General features: G+C 42.7%; 1 protein-coding gene across 1 annotated transcript in view; it reads right to left on the bottom strand.

Annotated features, from left to right (window-relative positions):
- LOC308382994 (lysophospholipid acyltransferase 2-like) overlaps positions 1-13,568 on the bottom strand; it is a 52,725-nt gene extending 39,157 nt beyond the window's left edge. Inside the window, exon 1 of the mRNA XM_080860554.1 lies at positions 13,440-13,568. Within this exon, the coding sequence (XP_080716680.1) occupies positions 13,440-13,523 (84 nt within the window). The 5' untranslated portion in view covers positions 13,524-13,568. The remainder of the gene's footprint in view (positions 1-13,439) is intronic.
- Positions 13,569-13,820: the final 252 nt, after the last annotated feature.

Here is a 13,820-nt window from a genome sequence, read left to right as displayed (position 1 = left end):
TTAGAATCTCTGCTCTCATTGAACATAGTCAGAGCAATGACCATGTTGCTGCGCTCAATTTAACGCCACAGCAGGTTGCGATTAAAGGCCACTTATTGACGCGCATCAGACATTAATGTTTTTTTCCATTGTATAATTAGGCAAATAAACATGTTGCATTCTAAACTACCCGATTATGTTATTATTTAAGCTACACATGCCGTCAGTTTTCTTCAATAGGCTAATTTAGAAGCCGAAATAGATATTTGGCCGGCTTATCATTAAAATGTCCGGCAAATGAAAACTCTGCCGGTCATTTTGACCGGCAACATTTTTCTCTAGCAGAACCTCTGGTCCTTACGCAATTAAAAGATTTGATTTGTGTGAAAAATGAACCCGATTCAGTGAATCTAGGCTCCGTGTAAACTTGGATATAGTTTCATGGTTTTTGGTGTTAGTGTACTTCCTTGGCTGCCATGTGATTTTGTTTACTTAGAGTTACTTACTTACCCATGTGCTGTTTTGTGTACATTGCCATGTGCTTCTGTTCCTTGAGTCACTCTCACGACCCCTCACCAGATTCAGTTTATCTCGTTTATTAGCCTGGTTATTGTCTGCTTTGACTTCACCTGCCCCTTGTTGTATTTAACTAATTACATCCTTATCCTGCTTTTTCTGTTAGTACCTGTGTGTTTGCTTTTTGTTATAAAAATTGTCCTTTTGTTATATTCACTTGCTTCATGTCGTGCACTTGGGTCCAGCTCTACTCCTGCAGCGTTGCACCTACACAGACAAGTGTCGGTAGTCCTACAAAAGACTTCATTACCCACAATTCCCTTATCACCTAAAGTCTTATCTGCAAGAGAAAGCATTGGCTGCAAACAAGGTGTTAAAATCGTGACGTACTTTTGCCTATAAACTGCGTTGAAATGATATATTCTATCTCTCTTTGCGCTCTTTCTACTCTGGCGTTGGCCAGCTCACATCTCTCTACCTCCTGGCGTCGGCCAAGGATCGTCTCCGTCCTTCTACCATCAACTGGTGAAGGCCTACTCTTTTGTTCTCAACAAAGATAATCTCTCGTTAGCCAAACACTGCCCGCTAACTGAGACCAAGTAAGATTAGCAAAGCAGCTAACAATAAGACCTGCTAACTATCTCTGCAACGGGAACAACGAAGCACAAGAGACCTCGCGTTTCTGCAAACATTCCGAGCGATCAAATCCTCCGATCTAAACTGCAGTGTAATACCGACGATATCACAGTAAGGACAACTTTCTCCATCTCCGGACAGCATCATCTCTTCTCTGCCTCCTCAGCGTCGGATACGCCAGCACAACACTTTTCCAAAGGACTGGTAAAAACATCGACTGGGCAGCTAGCTATCATTTAGCTATTCACAACCTGGCTTAGCATAGGACTGTTTACATATGCCATTGTTCATGTATTGTATCTGTTTTGTTTACCGAACATAACTGTTATACACTTTCATTGTTAATTGGTAGTTGGCTTCGCCACACCATCCAAGGGAAATCGTTAGGATAGCTTATCAGACACACGAGTCTTGCATGCATTACTAACCATCTCTTTATTCTAACATGGCATCTTAAATCACATACGATTACAAATACATTGGCCTTCATATAGCCACACACGCGAAGCACAATCTCGAATTTCGCGGTGCATAGGCTCGTCCCTTACATACCACACTTGTATGTTCACGAACGTGCATACACATGCACGCGGAACTACGGTAGTCAGGACAAAGGGACACACGCACATACTTTCAGGCGCGCTCCTAAAAGCGCAACACCGAGTTTACAAGCTCGCTCACACACACACTCCCTCCCTCTCCCTTACACATACATATACTTCTTTAATTAATTAGTTAGGTACATTTAGCTAGATTACATATTGTGTGTTATTTCTTTATCATTGTGTAATAAATACTTTGATTTATATACGCTGGTTTATTTAATGTTACACAAGAATGGACGTTGTCAACCTCTTCTATTCAGAACTCCAATGACCTTCAACCATACTATTAATAAGGTAACTTTGTTTGTAGTTATTAATTTAATTATTAATCAGAGTTCCAAATTGATAGTATAATATATTTTATGAGACTGATATATTTAATGAGACTGATTTGTGGATTATCAACTTAATTGATCTGCCTTTGTGTTGAATGGTTGATCCCTGTCCAATCGGGTGAGATTACCAACATATTGTTGCTGTTGCAAGGACAGCACCAGTGTGTCTTGGTGGCCCTCGTGAAGTCAATATCACAATTCATACACAATTGCACCCACATTCACCCGGCGCCTGCTCACTGGGTAAGATACCTACCTAATCTGGTACTCCCAAATGAGAATGGTACCCATTTTACCTACATAATATGGCGCCCCTGCGTGAGGATAGTACTGTTGGCAATCATTCATTATTCGTGTAATATTAATGGCCGCTTAATTTCAGGCCAAATTCAGAATTTGATATTCTAGTGTTAGACCAGTCTAAAATTCGTAACACTCACCGCCACTAGTCTGTCATAGGACTAAGCACTAGCTGTACTTACAAATAAGTGCAAAGCTTTATATATCAAATTGAGCTTAAAAGCTATTTGATATTTAAATAGTGAATTATCACTTTTTCCAACCTTGGAAATCTTAGAACTTGCTATTGCTGCTAGCCATTCAGGTTAAACCTACTCTGTAGGAATTGTGAATTTCTGTCCAGCATTTGAATACCACATATTCAATGCAACATTGTCAAGCTGTCAGCTGTAACTGTGCTTAATCAAACTGTTTCCCTTATTTTTAATTAATTCACAGCGTGCCACCGGCCCTGTGAAAGAGAGCTTGTACCTGACTGTTACTGCCACGCATTCCAGCCAGTGATCGGAATAGAGACTGAGAGAGAGCAACAGCGAGCTACCGGCCCTGTGAAACACTTGTGTACCTAGCTGTTACCACCACGTGTTCCAGCTTGAATTTAGGTAACTGTGACTGACCCTGACTGTAATTGCCCTGCAAACAGTTAGTGTGCCCAAACTTTTATGCCCACTAGACCCACTAGATGGTGCTGTAGCTACACCTCACTCACAGGAAGCTACTCCTCATAGCGTAGGTAACTATACTTCTAGGTTAGGCTAGTGTACTGCCCAAGTTACACTGCAAGGTGTCTGCCATTGCAACACCATAGCCAAGCGCCTAAGTAATTTCATAACCTACCCTATTTTACATTACTTTAGCTTACCCCTCTAGCTAAACATAACAATGGATAACCCCTGTGTAGATCAGTTTATCTCTTCCGTAGCACAAAGCCTAAAACCCGGTTACCCTGAACTCATTAACAGTTTGAGTTTCAGTGAATGCAGGAAGGAGATAGACTCTCTACTAAACAACAGGTATGATGTGCAGACTGCATCCAAAGACCCATTGTTAATATGCTTGCTACTGAACTTTCACAGGCAAACCAGCCTTGCCTTTCAGAGCAATGCAGCATTAGAAGCGCAGAATGCTAGTCTCCTCCAAGAGGTACAGACAGCTAACAAGAAAGCTATGCGCTACCTAGGAGACCTACACTCAGCAGAGTTAGAACTCTGTTCACACAAGGAGGAGCTACTGAAGGTTAGGACAGAACACCCTGCCCCACCACAGTCGTTCAGCCGATGTGAGTCTGGTTACTCTGATTCACAATCCTCCCTTGGTGAAAGGTCTACCCCTCCTTCATTCAGATGGGAACACTTCCCAACTGACCATCAGTCCTTGGGAATGAAGTCAGCTCCTCAACCTCCACTGAGAGACAGAGTTAACAGCCTGACTTCCCATTTGCCCCTAACAGATACAGAAGAAACAGGTAGTTTATTCCCCAGTAGATATACTGCCCATCCTTCTTCTCAGCCTCTGTTAAATAACACTTTCTTCCGTGCCCTTCCCTCCGAAGGCAGGACTAGGTCATGTCCAGACTGTTCAGCCTCCTCTCCATACATCCACGAGAGTGAGAACCGCTGTCCAGCATCTGCCTCTCACCCAGAGAGAAGCGCGTTAGAATGTGATAGACATGTCCGTTCCCATGCTAGATTAGTCTCGCCTTCTTCAGAAAAGACCTTACAGACTCCCCGTCTAGAAGTGCTTGAGCTTATAGCTAAGGACATTAAAATGTTTGACCCAGACCACCGTGATCAACACATTGACGATTACTTTAGGGAGCTAGACCTTAACATGACTGACCTACCCAATGCAAACCAAAGGGAGAAAATTAAACTCATGTGGAAAACCAGCTCTAAAGCAGTCCACAAGTTTATTCAGGCACAACCTCCCCGTATCAGAAATGATTACGCCAAGCTCTGTCAGGCTTTAAAAGAAGAATAATCTTCTCCTGCTGACGAGATCACATCATTGGTTGCTGCCTCCCAAGTCAAACACACCCGTCGAGAACACCCTAGGGATTTCTATAAACGTTTGAGACATGCATACTTCCAGGGCAAGAATGCACCAGGCTTAGAAGAGTTCCACCTTCAAGTCTCTGTTCTTGCGCAACCTGCACCCATGTGTGCGCACTCACGTTTCCCTCATGACGCATGAAGGTAACCCCTCAATGATTGAGATCAGGAAGATGACACAGATGGCTTGGGAAACTGTTGTCAATTCCAAAGAAAAGGGGAAAACAACTGAGCCTACCTGCTCAGATACTAAAGCGTCTCACAAATTCACGGCCTCACAAGTTCACCCTCACAACAGACCAAAGGGGGGTGACAAACGGCCTCATAGGGACATTGAGCGTAACCGCCATGTCCATCATCAGCGTCGTAATGGAAATACATCCCCTAGAAGCAGCAGAAGGCCATATTCCGAAATCATGGCCCAGAAACATGACCTGCCCCTAGATTCGACGGACGATGACTGCCGGTACACTGACCGACACTCAGACCATGGCCGCAAGGCTACAGACAGTGATAGTGCCTCTGACTGTCCCTCTGACTATGGTTACCCCGAGCGTAACAGCCCTGAGCCAAGAGTCAGACGACACTCCAAGCGCATGAACTCCAGAGTTCATCACTAACTGTCTGTTGAGCCAAGCAACACAAGCCCACTACTCTGACAGTAAGACAACTGCTTGCTCAGGGATCTCACTTTTCTTGTAGTTGTATAGGCCAAACTTGGATTTGTTAGCAACAGCAGCAACTTCCATTATTCTGAACTGGTATTTCATTTAAACTACCGCAGTAGGACACTAGCTTCATACATCGCAGACAAAGCTAGTCAGGCACATGTCCACAACAAACACAAGTTTAGGACAGTACCATACTGCCACACAAAACCTTGATACAGCCATTTGAGCTTTAAGATTTTGAGATCAAGATGACACCCTTCCGCTGCAGAACATGCCTGAAGGACAAAAACAGCAAAGGCTGCCAAGACTAGTCAGTCACTAGTCATCTACTAGTCAGTATTGTCATCCAATCTATTGAGTGATTCAACAAACACACTCTTGGATTCTCAAGAAATGGTTTTATCATTGTATCAGGTGCCACTATCTCTGCGTCTCAGCCTAACAAGTTGACATCACTAACTTTTCCTATTCTCACTAACCCTGACGAGTAGATGACCCACTGGTTTATTTGTTGTATGCAGGGCCGGAGTGGGGCCACTTTTTAGCCCGGGAATTTCAGGCCCATGACCGGCCCACTTTTTCCATGGTAGCGGAAATTGGATAAATGAAGCAACAGTTCAGCTCTTACTATTCTGAGTTTTTTTTTTATTAATACCATGGTTCAACAAATAATGTAAAGGTTAAATAATAATCCACTTAAACTGAGAAGTCAACAAAAAATATTCCGCTATTCCACAAGGATAGGTTGATAATTAACAAAAGTAGCAATAAATAAATAAAACATTTGAAACCTATCCCAATCTTCAGCAACAAGGATATTGATCTAATGTTTACAGTTCAACTCACAGTACAGTAAACAGTTACATTGGGAATAGCACCAACAGCATCTACAGCATCAGTAACCGCCTAAGCATTGCACTGGTTTCAGCCACTTTATCTATAACTGTGTCACTGCTTCTAGACATGAGGATTTCCTTTTCTGTGCACATTAACATGAAATCCTCCAAGTTCTCCTGACTCAATGAGCTTCGAAGCCTATTCTTCACAAATGTTAGGGTTTGGAAAGCTTCTCTCACATGCAACCTGTGTGATGGACAAAGTCAACCCAAACTTATATGCTTACCTAATGACATGATAAGCATCTGTGAGGAGGTTGTACAGTGAGAGTATTAAATGGGCACAAATGGCACAGTTTTTGCAGGAGGAACAGGTCCTGCTTTCAAGCTCCATCTCTGGTTCTTCCATATAGTCCGCCACTATCCTCCTGACCTTCCTGTGCCATCTCACTAGCCTACATGCCCTGACAGTACAACCTTCAAGAGAGGACTTTTTTCAGTCTCTCCCACTGGTATGCCAGGCTAGACAGCTCAGTTTGTAATGTGCTAACAGTAGCTCTGTAATCAAACGTAAGCAGACATTTGCTGATTTCCTGGAGTGCTGAGTTAGGGAGCCCATCTTTATTTCAGGAATGTTTTTAGGGTCAAGACAAGCTAAATCTGAGGCAAGTTTTGCATTTGCTGAAAACCTCCTATCCATGCTACCTGCCACAGTGTCGAGAATAACATTATGGACATTCACTTCAAAAGCAACATCAGATGAGACATCTGGTTCATCATCTAAAATCTCCCCTGGCATTCTTTTCTTTCATCAAGCACGGTCATATACTGCTCTTTCTTACATTAAATAACTTTAATTCATATTGTTTATTTGATTAACCTCTCTACCTGTCCCTGTAGTCATGGCCTCCTCATTGCACATTTCGTGCTCATCATTTTCAGCAGGAATCATTTTACCATATATTGGGTGATATAAAAAGGCTAATATTTCAATAAAATGTAATATTTTGCTTGCGAATAGGTTTACAACGCTACAACGATATTAACCAACGCTAATGCTAGCCGAATATTTACGTTGCTTATCATTAGGCCTATGTCTCTTTACCAGTTGCCACTTGTGTTTTTACCTCTTGAAAATAAATCGGTAAACTTGGCACATTTGGCAGCATCCTCCTCCAATGCCTTTCTTTATTTCAAACTGGCTTTTTCAGCCCCTTCTGGCCTTTTCCTCTCATCCATCCTCCCTGCCTCGTATCGTTGCGTTTGGGCCGGCCCAGCAGCAGTCTAATGAGAAAACTTTTTGGAAAAGACGGGCTGTGGACCCAACCAACTCTATTTGGGAGGGGGGAACTTCCTCTTATGGTATAACCCATGCAGAGGCTGCGGTGTCAGAATGTGAAATGTGTTTAGCCTACTTAAGAGAAGATGAACGAACGTGACAAATGTCAAAAAATTAAATTCTCGACCAGCCCAGAAGTGAAGCAGCCCATCGGGAAAGCTCCCGATTCTCCCGATTACCCACCCCGGGCCTGGTTGTATGCTATGTCATTGTCATTACTGTTTATTTTGATTTTGTCTTTGTAACTTGATGACTTTGTACCTGCTAAGCCAGAATAGATAGTATCAACAAATGCCCAGTACTGATGTTACAACTTTGACTGTCTCACCAATGAACTCTTTCCACACATGGACTATGCATAGTTGTGCTCACTGGATCACACATCCGGTGCAATCAAGTGACCACAGGGGGGATGTCGGTAGTCCTACAAAAGACTTCATTACCCACAATTCCCTTATCACCTAAAGTCTTATCTGCAAGAGAAAGAATTGGCTGCAAACAAGGTATTAAAATCGTGACGTACTTTTGCCTATAAACTGCGTTGAAATGATACATTCTATCTCTCTTTGCGCTCTTTCTACTCTGGCGTTGGCCAGCTCACATCTCTCTACCTCCTGGCGTCGGCCAAGGAGCGTCTCCGTCCTTCTACCATCAACTGGTGAAGGCCTACTCTTTTGTTCTCAACAAAGATAATCTCTCGTTAGCCAAACACTGCCCGCTAACTGAGACCAAGTAAGATTAGCAAAGCAGCTAACAATAAGACCTGCTTACTATCTCTGCAACGGGAACAACGAAGCACAAGAGACCTCGCGTTTCTGCAAACATTCCGAGCGATCAAATCCTCCGATCTAAACTGCAGTGTAATACCGACGATACCACAGTAAGGACAACTTTCTCCATCTCCGGACAGCATCATCTCTTCTCTGCCTCCTCAGCGTCGGATACGCCAGCACAACACTTTTCCAAAGGACTGGTAAAAACATCGACTGGGCAGCTAGCTATCATTTAGCTATTCACAACCTGGCTTAGCATAGGACTGTTTACATATGCCATTGTTCATGTATTGTATCTGTTTTGTTTACCGAACATAACTGTTATATACTTTCATTGTTAATTGGTAGTTGGCTTCGCCACACCATCCAAGGGAAATCGTTAGGATAGCTTATCAGACACACGAGTCTTGCATGCATTACTAACCATCTCTTTATTCTAACATGGCATCTTAAATCACATACGATTACAAATACATTGGCCTTCATATAGCCACACACGCGAAGCACAATCTCGAATTTCGCGGTGCATAGGCTCGTCCCTTACATACCACACTTGTATGTTCACGAACGTGCATACACATGCACGCGGAACTACGGTAGTCAGGACAAAGGGACACACGCACATACTTTCAGGCGCGCTCCTAAAAGCGCAACACCGAGTTTACAAGCTCGCTCACACACACACTCCCTCCCTCTCCCTTACACATACATATACTTCTTTAATTAATTAGTTAGGTACATTTCGCTAGATTACATATTGTGTGTTATTTCTTTATCATTGTGTAATAAATACTTTGATTTATATACGCTGGTTTATTTAATGTTACACAAGAATGGACGTTGTCAACCTCTTCTATTCAGAACTCCAATGACCTTCAACCATACTATTAATAAGGTAACTTTGTTTGTAGTTATTAATTTAATTATTAATCAGAGTTCCAAATTGATAGTATAATATATTTTATGAGACTGATATATTTAATGAGACTGATTTGTGGATTATCAACTTAATTGATCTGCCTTTGTGTTGAATGGTTGATCCCTGTCCAATCGGGTGAGATTACCAACATATTGTTGCTGTTGCAAGGACAGCACCAGTGTGTCTTGGTGGCCCTCGTGAAGTCAATATCACAATTCATACACAATTGCACCCACATTCACCCGGCGCCTGCTCACTGGGTAAGATACCTACCTAATCTGGTACTCCCAAATGAGAATGGTACCCATTTTACCTACACAAGCAAGGGCCCATTATGATCCTCTTCTGGTTTGCCTCCTGATGGGCAACTTGGATAACAAATGGTATCCTCCCCCGAGGGCTAAAAACTACTCATTCTGCGTGGCAGAGTAGCATTATTAAATATTTGGAAGGACCAGAGTATCACGCCCTTTGCTTGTGTATCCCCTAGGAAGTGGTATAAGTCAGGCTGGAGACAACCTTTTTACCTTTAAACAAATGCCAACACTTTAATCTGAAAACTTGACAACAAGGCTTCACTTCAAAGAGGCACAGCAGAAACACCATTGGAAGAGTTAAGATCCCAAGCCAGCTGTGTCTTTGTCTCTTCTTAACTATATCTCTCCTTTTATGTGGTCCTATATATAGACATTTAAGTGACTATTTTTGTTTTCCTAGTGGAATGGTGTCATTTCCACACACACACACACACACACATTTTATGTACTTTATTTGATTCCACATTACAAGTTAATATCATTTTTTTAGGAACCAAATGTGATGAATTATCCAACAACTATTTGACCAACAAACATCTTGTTATGGGAATACATCATTAAGGGTACAGGAAACATCTCCTTTTCCAGATGAACATGCTCCCTATAACAGTTGATATTGAGCAGTACTTAGCTAGCTGTCTGGCCCTTCTTTTACTTAGTCCACTGATGTTAAGTCCACTGACCACAAGCCTATGCACATGGCCTAGACTACCAAAGACAAGAACAATGAGGACACATTTGTAGCCACAGCTTTCAATGGCAGATGTTAGAGGATGGTATTTCAGTTTTTTTGTACAATAGGATTCCTCCATGAACAGGTCAAAGGCACAGGCTACTTCAAAGAGTCTGACTATTATTTCCTCTTGTGATATGCAAATGGTGTGTTGGGAATTCCTGAAAAGCAGTTTGTGGATGAGTTAAACCAGTGGGACTTGACAGAGGTATGCTTGTATAGTTGTTCCTGAGGAGCACAGGGGATCTGGGCAGCGATGAGGTCCACCAGTCTGTCATGTCTGGCAGTATACAGTCCTTTGTAGGAAGGGCAACTGTTCATGATGTGGGCTACTGACTCCAGATGTTGTGGTGGGTCATGTAGCATGCATAAGGGAGAATTAATAGATGGAAACCAGAGGGAGAGACTGTATTTTGTGGGGAGAACCTGTAGGCGTGCCTTCACACAGAAGATGAGTATCTCATCACTGATGGTGGCATTATTGTAAATGGCATGTGATGTGGAGTGATCTGCACAGGTGAGTTTGGCTAATTTTCCTTGAAGTTTAAGGCTGGACCAGTACTCCATATTGTGGCCCCTTTGGATGGTAAGAAGGGTTTGCCTGGATGTTGATGGTAACAGGAGATGGGTGATGTTAGTCACACACACACACACACACACACACTGGCCTCATGACTGGTTCACACAACAGTGCAGAATTTTCCATGTCAATATCAAACCATTTCTCAGAGCCAGTGACCCCCTGAATATATAGTAGACAAGACTGCTATGGATCTCCTTATGAAACAGGCTCAGGTGTTGTTTGATTTTGGGTATGCTTTATAAATCCTGTTGCCAGAGATGTCTTGTTTGTCCTACCCTATGTTGAGAGATGCCCTACATTCCACCTCACTCTTTCTTTTAGAAAAAGCCTACTTTTCAGTCATTTATTTCAGCATGACTGTTTCCTTCTAGATTTCTGGTGAGATCGTTTAGTTGGATTGAACCAGCCAGGCCAAATTCACAGTCACCCTAAAACGACAAGGCTGTGGAAAGACACCCAGCTTTGCCACAACGTTCAGCATGGCAAGAAGATGGAAATTGAAGGCCCAGTCCTTCTAAATCACTGCCATCAGATGACAGCTGGTGAACCGAACAAGGCCAACCAGGTCAGCAAACACTGAATAAGTTAATTCACCGCAGCTAAACATTAAAAAGCCACCAATTCTGTACACTTTCCCTTTTTCTCTTTCTCTCTGTCTCCTACACAGACAGAGAATGAAAGAACCTGAGGAATGAGACCTGTAACTAGAACCCAGTGGCTCAGACAGAGACAGTAGCACTAAGCTCAAGCCGCAGGCTCAAGTTACAGCACTCTGTCCAGCCTACCTGTCATATTCATCCAGGCATTGGCTGCCATGCCTGTCTGAGACTCTCAGCAACACTGTGTATCAGTTGTAGCCGGTATCGTGTGGCACTTAATGGGATGTATGTCATGGGACAATTATATTACAGCTAATGCATTTTTGCAAAGGAGATTACAATGAAAACTGAGATGCAGACAGTGTTTCTATAAATCAGGTGTAACACACAATGTTTTACACAAGCTATGCTTTACAAAAGACTTCATCAGGTAGTTATCTTGGTGTTCATTCAAATAAAGACAGGTCAATATCATATCTCACATAAATATTCAGCTTGCTTTAACTTGCTATAAAAGGAAGCATTCTGTGCCTCCAGAGCAATACCCACTGAAGCAGCAATCTCTGGTCCTGGTCTCACACCCCACTTGGACACATCCGTGACTGGGGGCAACACAACAATTACCAGTTACCTGCACGGGATGGATGTAGTTGCAACTGGTAATGCATTTTCCATTCTGAACCCTAATTCTCTAATTTATCACCCCCAAGAGGCAAAGAGGTGAAATCTTGACCAAACATCAATTCGGCACAGAACTATGACCGTCACCAACCATAGACTTACACCAATCAAAAGATGCACACAGGGCTGTTCCACTTAAGACGTCGGACTTAAAGTGAAGACTATGGTGGTTTCAGGAGTGAGGTGTCTCCGCTGATAGCATTCCCCATTTCCATAGATTTATGACTGGGAGGCAATCAGGAGGAGGCCGATGGGTCTTGCCAGTAATGGGCAGCCTTCCAATTCCTGAGACGGACTGTGACGTGACCCTCACCCTACTTAAGGGAGCGCCTCCATCCCTCACGTTGTTCCTTATGGCAGTTAAAGTCAAGGTTGTTGAGTCTCTACAAGGTTTTATGCATTAGTACAATGAAGACTAAAGACGTGGAAGCTGTTCAAAGTGGTAAAATTGAGCTTAGCCTCATTACTATATTATTTTTTTGTAAATGACTGCCATGAATACCACGTCACTTACTCAGAGGGGGCGTTTTTCTAGGAAAGAAAATAGGTAAGCATCTCACAACGAAAAAGAAAGCGAATGTTTTCTTTGCTTTTCAAAGACACTCAAATGTGTACACGCAGCCAATATCGTTACATGAACCCGAATAGCCAGAACGCCAAAAGCAGTTGTCTATTTCATCGGAAACATTAAAACATTGTTGTTCTGCTTTTGCAATTGTGTTAGCCTTGTATTTCTAATGGGCAGGGGTTCCTTTGGTTTATGTTCCTGCTATTCACGCTTTTTGCTACACTGGAAGAGATTACATCATGAAGAGTGATCTGCATGCCTGTCGATTGCACAATCGTATAGTGTGCCTGGTATGTTCCGGTTGCGCTCCAGCATTTTAGAACAGTGTAGCCCACACTAGCATACACGCCCCGTACCAAAAATGGGATTGAATGATTACATTTAACTTTATGTCCATCGGCACAATGTTTCCATCGTAACAATAGCAAAAATGGGCAATTCGGTTACGTGTGTATAGGCTACCACCCTGTATGAATAACAAATTGTTTTACGCTACACATAGATGATATCCACAGTTTCTGAAAGGACAATGGGAAATGGCATTTATGAGCAAAACATGAAATGATAGAGCTGGATTGTCGCTTTGTTGCAAATTACGCTGTTTGTCAAACAGTTCTATCTTGAACATGATGTCCTTATGCGAACCGCCTATATTCAGGCATTCTAATACTGATCAGCACCGCCAAAGCTATTTTTGCTACTTGTACTGTTACTCGTTTGCCAGTGATTAAGCATGATGAATAAGACAATCTTGAACAGTGTGTAGTGGAGAAATCGGACAGTGTCCAGTGGGGGGAAAGCGCTAAAACCTTACATTTATCTTTTGTTTAAGCATTTGTAGCCTGTTGAAAAAACAGTTCACCATGGACTTGGTTTCAGCCAGCCCTACGTGTGGCATAACGATAGCCTTACATGGCAAAATTATGAATTCAACTGTATATCCTAAACAGCAATTTCATTAAAAAAATTAAATTTCGTCTTCCTTGTCGTTAGCCTACCTGGTCTAATGGAAGGTCGATAATTTCGCTTATGGGCTGCAGCAGACTGGATCCAGTGCATGCAGATATGGTTTCAGTAGCCATGGTTCTGCCAGTGTTGGGTTGATCCTTGTGCAACCCCCTCCAATGTCTTTCTGTCAAAGCGAAGGCTCCTGCCTTCTCATAAAACGCGTCCTTCTCATCCACCGCCGCTGTGTCTGTGATGCCAGAGCGTCACCGGGCGGCTTTTCAAGCTGCGCCTCTAGCCTAACCCGGCTGTCCCCCAGTGTGTTGGCTACTGTGTGTCCTACAATATTTGTCTGTGAGATTTGCTCTCTGTGTCAAGTAGCCTATTCTGACTATTATTTGGAAATATACAGTTATTTAGGTTTATGTAATCTG

This window comes from Sprattus sprattus, assembly GCF_963457725.1.
Source record: "Sprattus sprattus genome assembly, chromosome: 2".
NCBI classification, from domain to species: domain Eukaryota; kingdom Metazoa; phylum Chordata; class Actinopteri; order Clupeiformes; family Clupeidae; genus Sprattus; species Sprattus sprattus.
Note: the sequence above shows the minus strand (reverse complement) of the source record. Positions and strands in the feature narration are given on the sequence as shown.